Source organism: Akebia trifoliata, chromosome 7, assembly GCF_017979445.1.
Source record: "Akebia trifoliata isolate Shusen 1 chromosome 7, ASM1797944v1, whole genome shotgun sequence".
NCBI classification, from domain to species: Eukaryota; Viridiplantae; Streptophyta; class Magnoliopsida; order Ranunculales; family Lardizabalaceae; genus Akebia; species Akebia trifoliata.
The window spans coordinates 11,490,701-11,512,900 of record NC_141381.1 but is presented as its reverse complement, the minus strand read 5'-3'; the positions used below and the strand labels follow the sequence as shown (position 1 = coordinate 11,512,900).

Sequence of the window (22,200 nt, the reverse complement as noted above, 5' to 3'; positions counted from 1 at the left end):
AAATTCATATTGAATGTCCGTTTTTTTTTTAATATTTAAAAAATCAAAAAGAGAGAAAGAAAGAATTGGAAATTGAATGGCCGTTTCATTAAAAAAAAAATTCAATCTTTTATTTAAGAAAGAGGAGAGAAAAAAAAATCAATTGTCGTTTTCGTAATTTTCAATAAATTCGATTCTTTTTGTTAAATAATTGTTATATTAGATTTTTTGTGATAATTTTTTCGAGATTATAAAAGTGATGATTTCATTGGAAAAACATGTTTTGAGAATTAAAATGAACAATGTATGAAATTCGAAATTTCATCATATTAAGTAGACGAAATAGAAATTCAACCTTCAAATTTCAGAAGGATTGGTGTGTTATAAGTAAAAGTTGATGTGTCAATAGAATCTCTCTAATAATCGTGGGATAATATAATTGTCCTTTGACAAAATGATGCTCTTTTATGATAAATGCCCCCTACACCCCATCACAGGTTTGTAGATCATTTGCCTCCGGATACATAAGAAAAATATTTATAGTTATACTCATCCGGAGGTCAAATGATCTAAGGTTCTCTGATGGGGGCGTTTGTAGGAGGGCGGGTCTTATTATTACGAGTATTTTAGATTGAGATGAGATGACTCGGGCGAATCAACTCGGTATTAGCGAGACAAGAGAAGTGAAGAGACGTGACGTGATTTCGGGTTCCTAAACCAATGTAATAAAGAATCAATGCTCCTGAATCCGTTTTTTCAAACTACATGCTGGAAACTTATAGGGTTCAGAATCATAACCTCCTCTGCTTTCATATAAGCAAAATACTTGGCCGAAAGCTTGAACCTTTCTCTTAGCATGTCTTCCCCTGGTGGCGCCATTGAAGTGGAGAGAGCGTTCATAGGGGCTGGATGCAACAGAGTCGTCAACAACGTCTCTTGGGGCTCCTCAGGTTTAGTCGCTTTTGGAGCCCAAAACGCAGTCGCTATTTTCTGTCCCAAGGTCTGTCTGTCTATCTATCTGTTTCTTTCTTTCTAAAAGCTTCAATTTAAACTATTTTCACAGAATTTTATTTTATTTTTTGGGTCCTCAGAAAGCTCAAATTTTGGCAACACTTCCTGGGCACAAGGCAGTTGTCAACTGCACCCAATGGGTTCCAAGCACTAAGGATGCGTTCAAAGGTACAATTTTATGATCATTCATTCAAAGGCAGTTGTAGTAGTTTGCTTCACTTTTGTAAAAATTTAAAACCCTAATTTTTCTAAAGCATGTATTTTACTGTTTCAAACTTATCCGTCAAATATAAATGCTCGAGTGATCTCTGCGATGAATATTGAATTAAAAGGAAAATTTTGTGAAAATGGTTGATCTCGGTGAGACGTCTAGTCTCGTCGTTCATGGACGAGATCGAGTTATCTCGAATGGCTCATTTCATCTCATCTCGGATGACGAGATAAACCATTTAACTCGGTCTACAATTATTTATTAAAATATATTTACTTATAAATAATTTTTTTTTTTTTATATTTTATTTTATAAAATAAGATAAATTATAAGATCATTAGTCCCAAGATCAATTTTTATATTTAAATAATACATATTTAAGTCATAAATATAGTTATTTTTAATAAAAATTCAAAATCCCAATTGATTTGGCTGAGTTTTAATGTCTGGGTTAAGATATTCAAAATATCGTCCGAGTCATCTCATTTGTCTTGTGAGATGGTGTGAAACCCGAGACATGGTGTAAATCCGTCTCGATAGTGAATGATACCGAGTTGACTTGGGCAAGTCATCTTGGCCTCGGATGAGATTTAGAACCATGAATGGTAGTGATCCAGATATGTTTGTGGAGCTGAATGTGGGGTGATCAAGAAGCTTCATGTTAATAGGTTGGGCTTTAGCAAAGATGAGGATGTTGAGATGTATGAATGAAAAGGATAAGAAAGAAAAAATTAGAATGAATGACTTGAGGTATATGTTTGAGTAACTTCAAGGAGGATAAACTAAGAGAAAGTTGATTGGTTTCTTTCAGCTGGGATTTTGCAACCCCAATTAGCATCACAAAGGCTGATTACAACTCCAACTAGTAGGAATTTGCAAGCTGAATATTCTGAAAGAGTGAGGAGAAGATCCAAAAGAAATTGGATTGAGGCTGTGAAAGCTGATGTGAACTTACTTGCAATAACAATGGGGGAACATAATTCTTTCACCTGACCTGAATCTTTGGACAAGGCTTCAATGTCATAATAATATCATTTAGAAGTAAATTTTTTGTTGAATTAATAATTGAAAGCTTAAGATACTTTTTGGTCTTAAATAAACTCAAATTGATAGCATATAAACATGCTTCTTTTGGAAAATACACAAACCAAGTTTATTTCTTGAGCTATGATTGGTAATAAATATTTGGTTTTCAGTTTCATACTGATAAATCTCTTCGAATTTGTCCCCAGTTCATCAGCTAAAGAATCATTATCTACTTTCGGGAGATGCAGATGGTGTCATCACTGTATGGGAATTGGCACTTAAAGGCGAAACGGTACTTGTTGATGCTTCTTTTATATTTGTTGTGACCTGACCCATTGAAAATTTAAATGCATTATATTTGTAGAATTCATTTTCCGACACTTTATGATTTATTTTGAAATTGGCCAACTGGTGTCATGTGGCTGTTCAAATCTGCTACTGTTTTGACCTACTTTTTTTTTCATTTTTTTTTTCTTTTTCTGGGGTTAATTTTCACAGTGGAGGCATGTGTTACAAGTACCAGAACGACACAAAAAAGGTGTTACTTGCATTAGTGGAACTATGGTTTCTCAAACTGTGGCAATGTTTGCTTCCACTTCTTCTGATGGCACTGTTAATATATGGGAAATGGTCCTACCATCCACAATTGGAGGTAAGTCAAATGATTCATTGTATTGATTTTAGATTGCATTGCGGACCATGCCTATTAGAGCCTCAATGATAAAGCTGGTTATTCTATTTGGTAGCTGGATCTGCTTCTTGTTTGTTAATGTTGCTACTCGTTAAAGAATGAGACAACATGTCTATACTGTTAAAAGGCTTAAGCCATGGCTTTAGTAATGGTCATTTTTTTTTATTGTTATTAGCATGATTTAAAGTTGCATACCACTTTGGAATGTTTCGTCTTAGACATCTGGTTTTGGTCAAGACCATAATGATACATTGAACCCCAAACATTGAAATTCTCAGTTTTATTTTTATTTTTTATTTTGAATAAATAAAATTTTATTGAAGCAACAAAGAGAAATAAGAGTGGTCAAGAAATCTAACCACACAAAACCCAAAAACAAACAAGAAAAACAAAACAAAACAAAATCAACAAGGCAAGCCTATGCCAACAACAAGACTAACCCTCTTACCTATTGAATCAAACATATTCCCATATAGCCTAGAAATCCTCAAAGAAGAAATTTTGAATTCAGCATGGAGTTTACACCCAAAAAATAGATGCCCTAGCACAATTTTGGAGAGCAATTTTTCCATCCCTTGAAAGGTACATGTTTCTTTCCTTCCAAAGGCACCAACAAGCAACAAATGGTGAAAGATTCTGTAAAATTATCTTCCTCCCCCTAAAGCATGAGAATAGCTAGCATCTAACATCAACTATAGATTTTGGGAATAGCTAGGAAGTTTGGTATAGAGATAAAAAAAATGAGACTAAACAGACCTAGAAAACTCACAATGAAATTCACTTTCACATGAGACACCTCTCACCATGAGGTTATCGACTGTAAGGATCCTATTGAGGTGTCAATGGACATCTATTGATACATCGGTCGAGATTGTCTTGTTTTTTTCTTTCAACTAAAATATTGTCTCAAGATGAGATTTTTAACCTTGGTTATTAATTATTTTCAACCATGCCCAATATGTTATACTAGTTACCTGTTATTCACGTCATATTAGGATAGTTATAATGTATATATATATATTATATATATATATATTTAAAAAAAAAAAAAATAGGTATAGGGTTAGTGGTTAGCAAATGAAGTTGGGTTCAAGCAGGTTTGAACTTAGGACGTGGGAACAACACTCCACACGTCTTGTCACTTAGCTAAGTTGCCACCATGATTTAAAATTTCGTTCCATTTCAGAATGTTTTGTACGAAACGTTCTGACTTTTTCAATTTATCGAGACGAAACACTCCGGATAACGAAACATTTGAAATTTTCATGATTTCTTTGGGAAATGAGAGAAGAATAAGGAAATGACACACACACACACACAGATAGAGAGAGAGAGAGAGAGAGAGAGAGAGAGAGAGAGAGAGAGAGAGAACCTGTGATGGTTCGAATCCAAGGTTTTTGAGGGTTTCAAGGTCATTAGAGGTTACGCTGTAAGATCATCATCTTCTTCTTTTCTCTCTCTCTCTCTCTTTTTTTTCTTCTCCTTCCATTTGTTTAAGAAACTCAGAAGTTTCGACTGAAAGTGAAACAATTTTCACTTTGCATGCTCTTGACAGTCTTCTATGAAAGATACGGTTATTTAACCAAAAACCCTTGCATTTTGGTAAATATTTGATAAACCTTGTATCTTTGAACTGATAACATGCCCCTTGACCATAGTCTTCCATGTGAGACTTAAAAAAAAAAATATTTTAAGGTATGATATGTTTTGTGATGGTTTCGGTTTTTCGAACGAAACAACGAACCGAAACGAGATTTTAAACCATGGTTGCCACTTCTATTAAGTGAGAATTATTGAAAATTGGTATAGGTGATATTTTATAGGTTTCGCTATGATCGTGAAATTATAGAGGCGACTTTGTCCAATTTTTTTTTATAGCACTAATGGTTTAGATTGTGATTAATCACTCTTGAGATTTGGGATAATACTGATTCCAGATCTTGGGGCGTGGCAGATTTCCTTTTGCTTGTGCATGCTTCTTAGCTTATCTTTTACAATTTTAACTGCTGACATAATAGTTGATTTGGATTATCTTGGTTCAAAACTTAAGATTTCATAGTCCCAAGAATGCTTTGTCGTTTAATTAACATAATATTTGTAAGCTAGGAGTCAACATGAAACCTCATGGTTGCTCTGATTTTAGTTGAGCTATATGAGCTCAAAATCTCCTTCATCATGTTATCGATTGATTGATTTCAAATATATTTTTCTACTTAGTTTTGATTTGTGTTCTTTTGTGTCCTTTGCAAATGTTGAAATATGTATTTTTGGCATTTTCATCCTGATCCAATATGACTGAACATTTTGTACTCTTGATGTCATAAATCTTTAATTGTGTTTATTGTAGGTAACTGTGAATTATCATGTTTGGAGTCCCTCGTTCTGGGTTCAAAACCTATGGTTGCCCTTTCATTAGCAGAATTGCCAGGAAATGCTGGCCATATAGTATTAGCAATGGGGGGATTAGATAACAAGATTCACCTTTATTGTGGGGGAAGGACAGGAAAGGTTTGTAACCTCAAATACATCTACCTTTCCCATACCCTACATATCATATTCTCAGTTATTTGAAAAGTTCATTTTTTTTTTCTCTTTCTCCAGTTTATTCATGCTTGTGAGTTGAAAGGGCACCGTGACTGGATCCGATGTTTGGATTTTTCCTTACCTATTTTCACTAGTGGCGAAAAGGATAGCCTTTTCCTTGTAAGTTCATCTCAGGACAGAAGCATACGCTTATGGAAGTTTACCTCGCACAGTTCTTTAGCTAATTCTAACACGCCATACACAAAAGAAATAGGCTTAGCTTCTTATATTGAAGGTCCTGTTCTCGTTGCTGGCTCTTCCTCTTATCAGATTTCTCTAGAATCTTTACTTATCGGACATGAGGATTGGGTATATTCAGTTGAGTGGAGACCCCCTACAAGTTCATCTACGGAGGAGAATGGTTTCTACCAACCTCATTGCATCTTATCTGCATCTATGGACAAGACAATGATGATTTGGCAACCTGAAAGGACCACGGGTATCTGGATGAATGTAGTTACTGTCGGCGAATTAAGTCATTGTGCTTTAGGGTTTTATGGTGGCCATTGGAGCCCAGGTGGAGATTCAATTCTAGCTCATGGGTATGGTGGATCTTTCCATCTGTGGAAAAATGTTGGTGTTAACTTTGATAATTGGCAGCCACAAAAAGTTCCGTCTGGCCACTTTGCAGCAGTAACAGATATTGCATGGGCTCGCTCTGGCGACTATATGCTCTCAGTTAGCCATGACCAGGTAATATATTATCCATTATCATTAAGTTTCATGAACTAGTGCTAACGAAGGTTATAAGCGACAGGTGAGGCCTAGGCAGTGGACCCCCCCTTAAGGCTTAGGTGGGGTCTAAGCGGCCCAAAAAAAATTGTTTCACTTTCTATTTATGTAGAAAATATCATGCAAAAAAAAAAAAAAAAAGAAGACAAAAAGTATTATAAATATATCAATTATCAAGATAATACCAACTACCAAGCAAGCTCATAAATCAACACAACTTACATGTAAGCAAAATAAAAATCTTGTAATCGCCAATATTCAAGTGGTTTAATGCCCCCTCTCAACTAACGTTTAATTTTAGATATGTCCTCGAAGTTTAGGTGAATATTTGAGACACCCCCTATGTTCTAAATTTGATTAAATACCCATTAGATCACAGTTTCTACAAAAATATTGCATGAAATTATCATTTTAACCTCACTTTTGAAACCTCGCTTAAAGCGAGTAGGGGGGCTTAGACACTTGAATGGTCTAGGCGCAGAACAATTTGTACCCCTCTGTTTTTTAGCCTGAGTTGGGGTTAACGCCACAAGTGCCATGATGATGAAATTAACTGTTGCTCAGAAATTTCCCGACACGCTGCTAATCTGACCAATTTTTCTGCCTTTTCCGGGTTCAGGTTAACCCATTTCAGACGATTATTTCGGGCCAGGCCATAAGTGTCATCTTGAACTTTATCTGATCCATTGCCACCTAGTTTTCCCATCTTTTTTGTTTCTTAGATCAGTTGTTTCATGCTTTTTGTATATTCATTTAGTTCAAGGGAAACAGTAGTTATTTAAAATCTTGTCACAGGGAAATATTAGTTATTTAATATCCCATGCAAACTTAGTATTAATTATGTTGAATGAACTGTCCTAAAAGGGTGAAGTGCCCGTGTTTGATTCTGATGCACCATGGACTCTAGTGTGACATTTCTAATATTTATTTATTTATTTCTTTATTGCAATATATTTTTTTACAATTTCATACTTTAGATCATGAGTTATACCCTTTCTCAGTTTTCATTCCAAAAAAAATATAACATTAAATCTATTTATTCACTTATTTAATTAGCAAGATGTGTTCCATTTTAATTTCAGCAACAGAGTATGAAAGTCACAAATTATAGTTTCATGTTTTGTGAAAGAAGTCCTAACACAGTTTAAGGTGTTTCCAGTTAATATTTCTCAAATTTCACTCGAGGATATGTACATAATTTAGTTATTATTATGTTTGAGTTTGGTTCTGTACTTTAGAGGATCTTATTAACTCCCAAATTTTAAACAAATTGCAGACTACTCGAACTTTCGCTCCATGGAAAAATGAAGTATGTGATAAAGATAATGAGTATTCATGGCATGAAATAGCTCGTCCTCAAGTTCATGGTCATGATATGAACTGTGTCACTGTCATTCAAGGAAAAGGGAATCACCGGTTTGTCAGTGGAGCAGATGAAAAAGTTGCCAGAGTGTTTGAAGCCCCGTTATCATTTTTGAAAACATTAAAGCATGCCAATTTTCAGAAATATAATGTATCTGAAGATTTTCAAGATGACCTTCAGATTTTGGGTGCAAATATGTCAGCACTTGGTCTATCACAAAAACCTATTTATGTTCAAGGTGGGCACGAGTTCTCTCTTTGAGCGTGTTTGTGTTTCTATTGCCTTCTCTATTACCAGAGTCTTAGTTTATGTATCTATTGACTTTGGCTATATATTATTTTATCGGATAAGTACTAGAATATAGGAATTAGAGAATCTTGGTCTATCACAAAAACCTATTTATGTTCAAGGTGGGCATGAGTTCTCTCTTTGAGCGTGTTTGTGTTTCTATTGCCTTCTCTATTACCAGAGTCTTAATTTATGTATCTATTGACTTTGGCTATATATTATTTTACGTAAGGTACTATTTTTTTTTGGTCTACATCCCTTGAAGTTCTATTCAAATTGCAAAAGTAGAAAAAAACTTTGCATCATGCATTTATCTTTGTTTCACATGTTCTGAGTATGATATATGAACTAATGAAAATATTATCTTATACCATGTTTATGTTGGCTGTACTGATTTTGGTTTATAATGTAATGTGATCATATTTTTTTCTGAGCTGATGAATGTGCTATCGATTTTGAATTGAAAACATTTACTTAAATACTTTTTGTTAGTTTTTAATGATACCATAAATTTTTAGGGGCCTAGTCTATCATTGATTTATTTTCTTAAATTTTCAAATTGGTGAAGATCATTGGTCCCAATTATCTATAAGGAATAAGGAAAATCAAGCATAGTAGGTGTTGAGGGTGTGTGTTTGGGTGGACCTGTGTTTGTAGGTTACATTGCCTCTTCAAAAGGGAGGGTGCATTTGTCTCAGGTGGAGTGGCAATTGTTTGAGGTGAAGGTGGGTGAAAAATCGGAGAGATTTTGAAGTGTTTGAAAAGGGTAAAAGTGGAGAGTATTCGTGGAGCCTTTCGAAAGAAGAGGTTAGCTGGTTCAGCCATGCTTTGGATGACGCTGGGACTTTGGTGAAACCGATATGGTCCAAGTTTGTCTTGGGGAACCCGGTGTTCCTTGCTGTGGGTGAAAGGAGTGAGCATGGTGGATTTGTGAGAATCCATTAGTATGTGATAAAGGGTGGGTGAGGCCGTTTTTTATTCTTGAAGAGGACGAAGGAATTGGATGGAAAAAGCTGACCTTGGCTCTGATGAGTTTGGTCGATCTTGATGAGAAAATGGAGGCTGATCCAATAAAGCAGCACCTTGGAGGTTCTTTTCTCAAGGAAGTTGTTGAATCTAAGAGGAAAGTTGATCTTGAGAGGACGATTATGAGGGAGGAGTCTGGGAAGCTCAAGGGGGGAGGGAAATCAATGGAGTCTTTCGGTTGGTGGCGTTGGGTGGTGGTTTGCGTGTCAGATGCCCTACACGATTAGTCTTGTGCAAGATTTGGCATTATCTAGTGAGGGCCCGCTTGATTCCTTGGGGGGGATGAAGGGTGTGTCTTGCTTTCAGAGAGAGCTGCTTTGGCCAAACAAATTTGTAGGCAAGAGAGTTGGTGGTGGTGAGGAGTGTTTGATCAATTTTGGTTTGTTGGGTGAATCGATTGGATGATAGCTGGAAGGAGGTAGGACATTGGGTTTGCATTGTCGGGCTCCCATTCCACCGTTGGGTTCCCTAATTTTTTTAGGTAATTGGGGGGACGAGTTGGGTGGCCTGTCAAAGATTGATCCAATTTCGAAGAAGCTTGGAGAGCTTGTGTTTTGCGAGAATCAGAGTTGGTTGGAGCTGATGGTGTACTCCAAGAGGGTTGAGAGTTTTTTGTGAGGGTTTTCATTTTGTGATCATCTTGGTTACACATGTTGGCTTCCTTGTTGAGGTTGGTGTAGAGAAGAGAAGAATTGTAAAAGAAGACTAGTCAAGTGTCACAGTGAGACTTGCTAGGATATTTATAATCACCAAAATGAATGGACATAAATGCCCTTACAAGAGAAAATATAAAACTATGAAATAATAGGACATTACAAGACATTATTTCCCAATATTCCCCTTTAAGTTGGGGTAAATATATCAACTAACCCTAGCTTGAAAAGATTAGAGTTAGTGACATTAGGACCAATAAACTTCTTAAGCATGTCGGTAAGTTAATCTAAAGATGTGAAAATTGTCTGAAGGGCACCAGAACGAACCTTTTCCCTGAGACAGTAAATATTGACCTCTATATGTTTGGTTCTCTCGTGAAGGACAGAGTCAGAAGCAAACATAATAGCAGGACTTGTTGTCCCAAAATAATGTAGGGGAATTAGTGACATGAAATCCCAGCTCTGTCAGCGAAGATTAAAGCCAAATAAGCTCACATCTATCAAGGGCCATAGCTCAATACTCAGCTTTAGCAGAAGAATAGAAAATCACACTTTGTTTCTTACTTTTCCACGAGATTATATTACTGCTATGGAAAGCATAGAAATTAGAGGTAGATCTCTTATTCGTGATAGAACCAGCATAATCAGCGTCAATGAAGCAGGATAAATAAGGTTAAGTATTAGACAAATAGAAGACCAAGACGCGACTTTAAGTAGCGAAGAATATGATAAACGACGTCAATGTGAGAAGTGCGCGAAGTATGCAAATTGACTAACCACATTAACCGCAAAAGTCAAATCTGGTCTAGTGTTAGTCAGATAAATTAGATGGCCTACGAGTCTCTGATAAGAAGAATAATTAGATATGAGATCATCAGATTTGCCATGAAGGCGATTCTGATCCATAGGAGAGGAAGGAAGACGACACCCAAGCATACCAGTGTCTTGAAGAAGATCCAATGTGTATTTTTGCTGAGATAGAGAAATAACATGGTAAGAGTAGGCCATTTTTATCCCTAAGAGGTACTTAAGAGGACCCAAGTCCTTAACCTGAAAAACATGATCTAGTATCATCTTTACCCTGTCAATCCACTGGACATCATCTCTAGTCAGACTAATATCATCCACATAAACCAGAACAATAGTGCAATGGCCATCCCATCCTCGACGAACAAAACATGTATGATCTGAGTGGCATCTGGAAAACTTCATACATAAGTTGACCTCAGAAAAGTGTTGAAATCAGGCTTACATAGACTATTTCAGGCCATACAGAGATTTGAGAACGCGACATACCTTCCCAGAATACTTTTCCTTAAGACGAAATGTAGGAGGGGTCCATATAGATAATCTCAGTCAGATTACCATTTAGAAAGACACTCTTCACATCGAGTTGGTGAAGAGGTCATGAGTGACATGCAAGTAGAGAGATAAGGAAACGAACAATAGAAAGTTTAGTTACAGGGGCAAATGTAGCATAAAAATCTTTTCCTGGAGTCTATTTGAATCTCTTAGAATCTAGGAGGGCCTTGTATCAATCAACAGTGCTATTCGTGAGATACTTAACAGTGAAAACCCATTTACAACCAACAGTTCGCTCCCCAGAGGGAAGATAAACAAGCTCCTAGGTATGGTTCTTCTGCAAAGCATCCATCTTAGCAGTCATGGCTTTAATCTGCTGAAGATCTCGTAAAATCTCTGATATAGATCGGGAAATTCGAATAGAATTAATGACAGTAAGGTAGGCCTGATAAGAAGGAGAGGGTCCTTATAGGAAACAAACTGGGCAATAGGATGATCAGTAACATGCCCTCTCTTACCTTTGCGAAGTGCAATAGGTAAGTGAGAGTCGGATATAGAAGAGATAAAGGCATGGGTAGGAGAGAATATACCTGAGTCTAAGGAGGAGGTTGGCAAGGTTGGAGAAGGGCGAGGGCGACGGGAGTAAACTTGAAGCGTTGGTGAAAATGAAGAGAAGACTGGAGTAGGTATTACTATAGGAGAAGGATCTTGCAAAGAAAAAGAGTCCTGCAAAGAAGATGTGGCATGAAAGTAAGGAACATTTTTAAAAAATGTGACATCAAAATAATGTATGAAACGATGAGAAATGAGATCATAACACCGATACCCCTTTGACATAGAGGAATAACCCATGAAAACACATCGAATGACTTTGTCATCTAATTTCGTGCGATTAAGGGTCCCTATCTTGAACAAAACAAGTGCACCTAAAAACTTTGAGTGTAATGGGGGAAGATGGTGTGTTATCAGGGTGAAGAACATGAAGTACTTGTCTTCCTAAGGTATAACTTGTAACACTAAAGGAAAGTCACAGTGAGGACTGCATATTCCAATATAACTTAGGAACATGCATTCCTTGAAGAAGACAACAGACAATGTTCATCAAGTGATGATTCTTGCATTCCGTCACCCCGTTCTACTCAGGAGTATAGGGACAGGTTAACCAATGAAACATACTATGCTCATGAAGATGAGAATGAATCTCATCAGAATTATATTTCATATTCCCCACTATTATTAGATCGAAGAGATTTTGCAGTAATGTTGTACCGAGTCTGAATTATTTTAAGAAAATTAACAAAAATAAGGAGCATCTCAGAATGAGAATGCATCAAATAGACTCAAGTACAATGAGAATAGTCATCTATAAATATAACATAATATCGATGACCAGTAAAAACAGTAACAGGGGAAGGCCCCCACACATCATAATGAATTAAATCAAACATTGTATAAATTGATGCATACGAGGAATATATGAAGTACATGTTTGTTTAGATAGGTTGCACACAGAGAACATAAACTTGTGCCCATTATAAGAATTTTTTAAAGCAGGAAATAAAGAACATAAGTGCTGAAAATTAGCATGTTCTAAACGAGCATGCATGCCACAAATCTAAAGACTGAGATGAAAACATATGACTCCCAGAGGAGGCACAGAAGCTGGAACAACATTATGTGGAGATCCAAATAGGTACAACCCATCTCGCTCATACCCCTTGCTATAAAAATCTTCTTCGAAATCAGATCCTGAAAAATACAGTGAATAAGAAAAAATGTTATTGAGCAATTTAGAGATTTGGTAATACTACTCATAGACAAAAGGTTAAGAGATATGTAAGGAACATGAAGCACAATATCAAGGGAAATGTCTCGAAAATTTTAGCAAATAGTTCAGCCATAGACTTATAATGAGAAAATTCCTACCATTGAGACTGAAGAAATCTAAAATAATTAGCTATACCCTAAGTAGCCTGGGAAATGTCTCGGTAGAGCTCATAAATCTTTGAATCATTCTTAGCATGTGCATATGCCTGAGTGAGGGCTAACTACAGTATAGATACGTTGCTCTATGGAATTAAACAATCATCCAATAATAGTACAGTTATCAATCTCTCATTGTTCAAACTTGGAATCAGTAGTAGGTGATTTGTTAATAGTGCCCAAAAGCCATCCAGATTTGCCTTTGCTTCCCAAATAGAGTCTCACAGACTGAGAATATGACTAAAAGTTTCGGCCATCCAATATGACATTAGTAATATGTTGGGCTGAGGAATTTCCCCCTAGAATAGAAGAGTCCTTGTTTTCTTGGTTCAAAGTCATATCTCACAAACACAAGTGGATAAGAAGAGAAACAAGACAATAGCACAAAAACAAGAGTAGGGTCAATTGACAAACACGTTTATTGCGAGAACCAATAGAAGGTGCAAAGAGGAAAATCAGCCGAGAATGTCTGATGCATCAAGAGAGGCAAACCACTTGAGACCTTGGCTTGAAGGGAGGTCTCTCGCAGTCCCAAACCACTGTGCGAGATCAAAGGAGGGGGAAAGAGAAGCCCATACCAAGCAGAAAATGGCAAGGGCAGCCCATAAGAACCGAACCAGCACAAACCACAGTAACAATATCCCTATCGCAGCAGTGGCAGAACAGAGCAGCCCAGTCGAGATGAAAAACAGCAGCCATGATGCAGCAGCATGGCAGAACAGAGCAGCCCAGTTGAGATGAAAAACAGCAGCCCAGTCGCAGCAGTGCTGCTGTTTCATGTCCACAAGGTTGGCCTTCTTGCAGCCAAGTCGCAGCAGTACCAGCAGGTCTCTATCACAGCAGCACCCTTTTGCAGCCAGCAGAAGCACTACTGCCAGCCCAACACAGCAGAGAGGAACCCTATCACAGGGAACCAACATCCTGAAATCTCTATCGCATCTTGCAATTGGGGGAAGAGAATCAAAAAATAAAAGAAGAAACCCCTGAAGGGGAGACCCTCCAACAAAGGCTACTGGCTAGGGTTTGGTCTCAAAGATTAAATGAGTTGATGGAGAAGAGAAGAGAAGAGAGGGAGGTGACAAAAGAGAAACCCTAAGAAGGAGCAGCAGATCCTCTAGGGCTCTAATACCAAGAAGAATTGTAGAAGAAGACTAGTCAAGTCTCACAATGAGATTTGTCAGGATATTTATATGAACCAAAGTGAATGGACATAAATGTCCTTACATAGAGAGAATAGAAAACTTTGAAATAATAAGACATTGTTTCCCAATAAGAAGGATGGGCTTAAGTTGCAGAGGGGTCCAGAGAAGGCTGGTGCTTATAAAGTGGTTTGTCCTCTTGGTTAGCTAACCTTGAGGTGCAGCCTAGGGCTGACAATGATCTGAAAAATATCCGATGTCCTAACTGGTCCGAACTGTTACGATCTGAAAAAAATGAAAAATCAGATTTGCGGATTGGATTCGGATTGACATCTTAAATTTGATACAATTTCTGATCGGTTGTACCCCTAACCGTTCCAAAGAAAATCCTATCCGAACATATATTTTAATTGTTTTTGTTATTCTTAATTTCATATAAATGCATATAGATAAAACATTTTAGTCTTTTTGGTTTCCCTCTATATTTGTAGTTGAAAAGTGGGTTTTTAAAATTTTTATATGATTTTATATATTTTTAATTTTCTGAACCTTGATAATTTAAAAATAAGGCATGTGTTTTGGTCGGATCGGTTTCGGATTAAGGATGAAACGAAACGGATCGGATTCGGTTCACATATTCATTAATCCAATCGGATCGGGTACATGTTTAAAAAATTTCGGATCGGTATTGGAGTGGTACTAATCCAGTACTGAACCGATCCGTTTCCAGCCCTAGTGCAGCCATTCGTGCTCTTGAGGATTAAGGTGTGGGGGAGCTGAGAATGAAGGTTTGTGTTTTTGGAATGGAGAATTGGTTGGAGAGATTTTGGCGTAGTGTCGGGGTCTAGAAAGGGCAAGTGAGGAAGCAACTCTGGTGCTAACAAGGGGAGCGTGGCATTATCATTGTATGGGGAGAATTTTCAAAATATTTTGAATTCCGAACCTTCTTTCTGCAAAGAGCCAGGTGGTTTCTTTAAGGGAAGTGCTCAATCGTGTTACGACACCTTGGAGGCTGATTGTTTGCTGAAGAGAGAGAAGGCTTTACATTTGGCGCACATCTCTCAACGCCTTAGGGATTCCTGCTTGTGAGAAATATGTGCCAGGGTGCTAGCTGCGAGTCAACGTGAGAGGGGCTCCATCAAAGATTTCTTAGGGGAAGATTGTTCCCATGTGTCTGATTCCCTGGATGGAATGGATAAGATCGAATCATTCAAGGCTAACAGTTGCCAAGTGAGCCTGGTTGTGGGCTCAACTTTCGAGGCCCTACTTGGGGTTATAGGACCATAGGGGCCCTGTTCGATCTTGAATCCAGAGGAGGCCCACTCGTCGGTGTTATTTTATAACTCTCTCAACAATAGGCAAGCATTCAATATCTTCCAACATTAGATCAATGCAATCGGCAATGCAAGGTGTCCAATACAAATGTGCTCACTTTGCTTCGAACAATTTGCCTATTAGCACACAACAACGAATGTGGCATAAATATATTATCAAAAGAAAGAAAATATATTGTCGTCTTTGCAGGCGTGCTCCCTCTTTCGAGTACATTTTAATCTTATCAAAAGAAAGAAAATAAAGAAAAGTACTATTGTTGATTGTTGCTGACCATGTTTTAGCAACTTTTCCTTTAATCCAACTAATAGTACCGGAATTTGATTGTTTCCATTTTATGGTGGAAACGCTGGACCAAACAATATTTTCCTTCCAATAGGCTTCTATCCATTATAAGGCTTATTCGCAGGGGCTTTTTCAGTTACTTTCATTTTGCATAATTATTTGTTATCAATGATTCGTCAAGAGAAATTGATTATGTTTTGGTGCAAAATTTTCTATTTTCAGAGGGAAATCCTCACTCGACCTTTTAGTTTGTATTGAATTGATGATCTGAGTTTCTTTAGATAACTTTATGTAGGCCTTGTTGTGTACAAAAAATTAATTCTGATTGTATGGTTTACTTGTTCATGTAGTTGCAACTGAGGCCCCAGAGAAATTTGGTAGTGATGTTATAGATTCACTGGAAACTATTCCACATGCAGCTCCAATAGTTTTGACTAAACCACCTATCGAGGAACAACTGGCATGGCATACACTATGGCCAGAGTCACACAAGCTTTATGGTCATGGGAATGAGCTATTTTCTTTATGCTGTAACCATGAGGGGAAGCTCGTTGCTTCATCATGTAAGGTATAAATTCTGTTCCAATTGTACTTGCATTTTTTTTTCCAATTTTGAGGTGACACAAATTCATAATTGAAGATCTTGCATCTTATATTTCTATGGGCAGTGAGTCTCGTAAAGCTCATTTCAGTTCGATTCTGTATTGGTCACTTCTTTTGGGATTACTTTATACATAATTATTATAAAGTAAGATTTTTACGAAAAAGTAATTTGGACAAGTATTCTCTAGTAGTTGTTGATGTGCTGGCATCTGTCGTCATATATTATGATTTCTCCCTAAGTTTTGTTGTGTTTAGTTCTCACGAACTGTTTTGAATTAATATGTTGTAGTTTTCCTCTGGATGTTACTGTCCTGGATTCCAACAAATTTTAGTGCATATGGATGGATGCCCGAAGGCATTCTAGGAATTGTTTGTGCTTCTTGCAATACCTTTTTATATGTGGTGTAAATACTGTATGAGTTTGTTAATGGCTTACTAGGTCCTATGTGTTATATGATGTGATTGATGTGTCAATGGTCTTGTTACTTGTTCCCAAATTTCTGTGCTAATATGATAATTTGGATGGCATACGAAATTTCAACACTATGTTCAGCTATTTATTGATTTATTGACTTGTTCTTGTCAGTTTTTGTATCATGACCTTACATCTTACATGAAATATGATGTAGGACATTTGGAAGAGTGGTAGGGCAAAGTGATTTTACTTTAATCTCCGGCAAAGCCAAGACTACTTGGAAATCTAGGGACCTGAAGATGCTAATTAAAACAAATGCCCAAAAGTTCATAGGAAACCAAAGAATCCTTGAGGGAAATCATATTCAATTGTCAATAGTATTTTTCTTACATGTTTCCATTGCATCTCTTTATAGGAAACAAGCCCTAAAACTTTTTTTTTTTGTTGATGAATATAAGATTATATTATCAAAAGAAAGGAGGTAAGAGGACCCGCATGCAAGAAATAATAATAATAAAAAAAAAGCGCCACAACCAATGGACACAACAGCAAACCCCCCAACTAATGAGAATCAATACAAGTTGATTTCCTAAAATCGAGAAGAGTAGCTGATCTCCTTATCTTCCTTGAAATTCCAATCGGATCTCACTGTTTCTTTACTTTCTGTACAAACTGCCTTTTAATTTATTAAAGGAAAATCGTTTATTACTGGGATTCTGTTTTTTGAATGGAGTCTGAAGTGAATACTTAGAGGATCAATGAAGTGGGCTGAAGGACCATTATTAGAAATATATACATGACAAGGATTCTGGTTGGATAGGGGCAGGGTACTTCTGGCATTTTTAATTTTATTAGAAACATGATAGTAATTATAATTTTATTATTTTCACCATCATATGTACATAAAAAATTGTGTCTCCACACTTTAAAACCATTATATGTTTAGGTATTTTTTGGGAATTTGGTTGGGTACCCATATCCAAATCTGTGCCCTGGGCTTTGGAAACATATCCCGACTTCCCATCCCGTATCTGTGTCCATGTTCATGTCCAAATCCAGACAACCGACATGGTTACTTTTATCTTTTCATGTTTTTTTTTTAATTAAATAATTTGATTGTTTGTTACATCTGATAGTCATGCAAAGTCCATTTTGCAAACATAGGCAACTTCTTAAATGACTACTCTAAATCAACTCGCAGGCCCAATCAGCAACTGTGGCAGAGATATGGTTATGGCAAGTAGGATCATGGAAGGCACTTGGTCGATTACAGGCTCACACCCTGACTGTGACACAAATGGAATTCTCTCATGATGACTCTATGCTTCTGGCTGTGTCAAGGGATCGCCACTTCTCAGTGTTCTTAATTAAAAAAACAGGTATATCGAAACTCTTGCAATTTTCCGAAACTGTGCCCTTAAAACAATTTGATTGCTGTTTGGCTGTTTCCGTTTCCGTCAAGGTTTTAAAATTTTTGACCTGACTCGAAACATGGTTTAGTGGACTAGAGTAGACTCAAGTCGATTGACGCAATCAGCAGCTACTTGACGATTTGATTCGAAAACTGGATCAAGTTTGTTTATGCCCGATGTCTCACAATTAGAGACATAACCAACTTTGAGATCGTTCAAACTTCGAACTTAAGAAAACCCATCAAGTATATATCTTAAATGGGAATCAAGAAATTCTACTGATCAACAAAAGAGAGCCTGTCTAATCTTTTGTGATCCTTCATTTATAGTATAAAATATGGAATCATCCTTTGTGATATATAAATAGAAGGTATGAATGGGTCGGATATTATCCGAAATCTGAGTGATCCAAAATCTGAATTTAGTAGGTTTGGACTTCAGGAGTAGACCCGAATTAAAAAAAATGGGTCAAATATGGGTCGATGTCCCTTGATCTGAGTCGGATCCAGGTTGGATACGGCTTTGAAAAATTATATTTTGTGTTTTTCAAAGTATCTTTTTTTACTACTTCAATATAACATGAATTTTTATGAGGTAAAAAAAGTATAATAGTATAGCAATTAGAGTCGAATCCAGGTCTATTCCAAGAGACCCAAATCAAGTAATTCGGTCGGGTCGGATCCAGGTCTACTCCAAGAGACCCAAATCAAGTAATTCGGTCGGGTCGGATCCAGGTCTACTCCAAGAGACCCAAATCAAGTAATTCGGTCAGGTCGGATCCGGATTTAATGAAAGCAAAATGGTTCAGTTATGGTTTAAGCTAAATAGGATCCTAGTCGAATTCAGATACGGATCCGAAAAAAAGATTTGGATATGGATATATATTAACATTCGGCCCGAACCTGTTCCTTTTTAAGCCCTATTCCCTTTCAAGTATTGGAAAATAAAAAAAGCATTGATAAAATCAGCATCGAATAAAGAAATTTAATTGGAAATATTGACAAATTCTTGTGTAGTCCAAGGAATGGAATAAAAAAGGGTCTACTGCTATAATTAAATTCCAGGAATTTACTCCTTTTTTTTTTTGTGTGGGTGGTTGTAAATTATACTTGATTTATTGTGCTATCTTTCAGTGAATATCAGTTTGTTCTTTTAGTGAATTCTTTATAATTCTCTGGAAATGATTTTGCCAGGTGCAGTTTTAAATCATCATTCATATTAAATCCTTTGCTGGGGGCATATCGGTCCTTTCAGCCTTATAGCCATGCATTTACGGTGCCTGGTTGTATTTAATACTTTGAATGCACCTTTATGAAATACTTAACATAAAATTGTAAATTGTTGGTTTTGAATCCATGGAGGACTATCCTCAGTCAGATGGGTTTACTTTGGATCTTTCTATTGGTCAGCCCAAAATGAGTGGACCTAGTGCTCCATGATTGGTTTTAATGATACTATATTCCAGTTTTTCTATTTCTATAGAAGCTTGATTAAAGGTCTGACTCAATTACAAAACCTCTTACTGGTCTGGAAATTCTAGGGGTGGAAGAAGTCAGTTATCAACTTGTCACTCGGCAGGAAGCACATAAAAGGATAATATGGACATGTTCATGGAGCCCATTTGGTCATGAATTTGCTACGGGATCCAGAGACAAGACTGTGAAGATTTGGGCTGTAGATAAGGAATCTTCAGTTAAGCTGCTTATGACTTTGCCACAGTTCAAAAGTAGTGTCACGGCACTATCTTGGTTCAGTAGTAATATTACAAGAAATGGTGGATTTCTTGCAGTTGGAATGGAAAGTGGACTCATCGAAATCTGGGTTCTTTCTGGCAGAAGAACTGATGGTAGTGGTGTGGCAGTGTATGATTTCAGTGCTGCTCCTGCAGTTCGACTTGATCCATTAATGTGCCATGTTTCTACGGTACACCGTTTGGCATGGAGAAACTCTGAGAATGGAGATAGCCAAACCATGCAACTTGCTTCTTGTGGAGCTGATCATTGCGTGAGAGTGTTTGATGTAAGATACGATTAATATAATTTTCACGACATTGTTATTCTTGTAGTTTTTGAATTATTCTTGCATTAATTTAAATTTAATCATTATTAGTGCCTTTTTCCCAAGTATTTGGTGTTGGCAACATCCTATTCAATCCTTGAAGAGTCTATCTAAAACTATGCGGTCTATTTTTATTATTTTTGTTGTTGTTCAATAAGATTGCCTACGTCCATGGGGTTCCACATAAAGGGAAAACATTGTACAATGGTGTGCTGATCGCAATCACCCCGCAATACATCTTTAAGTCTGACTTCAAACCAATATCCAAAATAAATATAAGATGCGGAACAAGATTAACTAGGATTTACATTTGAAGTGGTAGTGGTTGTACTCAAGGGATAATAATAGGCCTGCTACTACCCTATCAACTACCAAAACACCACACAGCAACATCTATCTCCAACATTCTCCTACTTGAAGATTGGTTTTTATTTTTGATAGGCATAGGGTTAGTGGTTAGGAAATGAAGCTGGGCTCAAGGGGGTTTGAACCTAGGATTTGGAAACAACACTCCACACATCTTATCACTTAGCTACTTGAAGACTAGTTTCTTTTAGTTATGATAAATACTCCCACTGAAAAACTGCCCATTTTTCACCAATGATCAGGTAATAAGAAGCCTGAGAGAACTTAGACCATACGAACTTCTCCTTTGGAACAAGCTTAATCAACATATGTGCTACATCATCGCCAGTGTGTATCTCGTCTTTCACCACATCATGAACAAAACGATACTGAACTTTAATATGGTTAGTTCGTGCATGGTAAACATGTTTTCTTGCCAAATGTGATGTGCTCTATCACAATCAATTATCACTTTCTTTTGCTAAAATTCCAAGTCTATGCGATCTCTTCAATCACATACCTTCTTTACCTGCATGCATAGCTGCCATGTATTCCGGTTTTAAAATGGACTAGGTTTCCACAAACTGAATCTTTGATAGTCAACTAACTATAGCCCAGCCGAAGGAAAACTGTGATGTGGTTTTATTTCCTTTTATTTTCACACCTACCTAATCTAAATCAACAAATCAGCAAAATCTAAATTTTGACTTTCACCATAGTGAATAGTAAGGTTTCAGTAGCACTGGTACCTTTCAAATAATGAAGGATCCACTTTACAACATTCCAATGCTCAATCCTGAGATTACACTACTTGTGCAATATTGAGTCTAGTACACCCTGTAACAAATATTAGGCTTCCTACCACAGATGAAATTGGTACTTTGGACATCTCAGGCTTCTCTGTTTCTGTGCTAGGATATTGTTCAAAAGACAACTTCAAGCCAATAGAAAATGAAGTATTTGGCATTGCGCATATTGAAGTGGTGTAAAATCCTTTCAACATAACTTGTCTGGGATAACTTTCTTGTTCTTCCTTTCTCTAAGTACCATCATTCCAAGTATCTGATTAACATCCTTTAGATATTTCATGTCAAATTTCATAGCCAATTTAGCTTTCAATGTTACAATGTCACTTAGTATTTATAACCAACATGACATCGGCGTATAATAACAAGAGGATAAGCCACCAATATCATCAACAAGATAGTAATTATAAAGATCAGCTTCACATCTATGAAATTTCAAGCTCTAAATAAAGGTTGAATCGCTCATTCCAGAACCTTAGCAGATGTTTTAAATCGTGTAGCAATTTGGTCAGTCAACAGACTAGGTTCTTCTTGCTTTCATCCATAAAGCCTCTCGGTTGAGTCATGTAAATTTCTTCATTGAAATTATCATGCAAGAAGTTAAAACATCTGATTGCTTGAACTCTAAGTCGGGAATTACCGCCATGCTCAACACAACACAACACCACACACAACATGGATGTTGACTAAACAAACAATTGCAGAAATATTTTGTTGAAGTCAATACGTGATATTCACATTAACATCCTTTTTCAGAAGTGGAAAAGTACAGTCAAAAATCAGGAAAAAAATAGAGAGGAATTTTTATCATTTGAATTACTCTTAAAACGGGAAGTAGGACATAATGAGAATGACAAGAAAGGTATCTACCTTTAGAGCTTGGGTGTTCATCACCTTAAGTCATGTAGAAAACAAGGACCTTAGTCAGAGCGATGCTTTAAAAAGGGTCTTGAGTTG

At 36.8% G+C, this 22,200-nt stretch overlaps 1 protein-coding gene across 2 annotated transcripts; it reads left to right on the top strand.

Annotated features, from left to right (window-relative positions):
- Positions 1 to 651: 651 nt before the first annotated feature.
- Positions 652 to 20,157, top strand: ELP2 (elongator protein 2). 2 transcript variants are annotated; one of them, XM_086447384.1, is made up of 11 exons: positions 652 to 979; positions 1,071 to 1,158; positions 2,434 to 2,519; positions 2,726 to 2,879; positions 5,266 to 5,426; positions 5,520 to 5,621; positions 5,772 to 6,194; positions 7,510 to 7,834; positions 15,955 to 16,172; positions 17,824 to 18,001; positions 19,575 to 20,157. In XM_086447384.1, the coding sequence occupies exons 1-11, from the start codon at positions 836 to 838 to the stop codon at positions 20,066 to 20,068; spliced, it is 2,373 nt and encodes a 790-aa protein (XP_086303510.1). In that variant the 5' UTR covers positions 652 to 835; the 3' UTR covers positions 20,069 to 20,157. The 2 variants fall into 2 exon arrangements, with proteins under 2 accessions (XP_086303510.1, XP_086303509.1); XM_086447383.1 differs by having other exon boundaries at positions 658 to 979; positions 5,520 to 6,194.
- Positions 20,158 to 22,200: the final 2,043 nt, after the last annotated feature.

Excerpts from the sequence above, each read along its gene's own strand:
- ELP2 (XM_086447383.1), top strand. The coding sequence starts at position 836 with ATGTCTTCCCCTGGTGGCGCCATTGAAGTGGAGAGAGCGTTCATAGGG. Across the intron at positions 2,520-2,725 it reads TGGCACTTAAAGGCGAAACG|TGGAGGCATGTGTTACAAGT; the intron begins GTACTTGTTGAT and ends TAATTTTCACAG. Across the intron at positions 18,002-19,574 it reads GTTCTTAATTAAAAAAACAG|GGGTGGAAGAAGTCAGTTAT; the intron begins GTATATCGAAAC and ends TGGAAATTCTAG.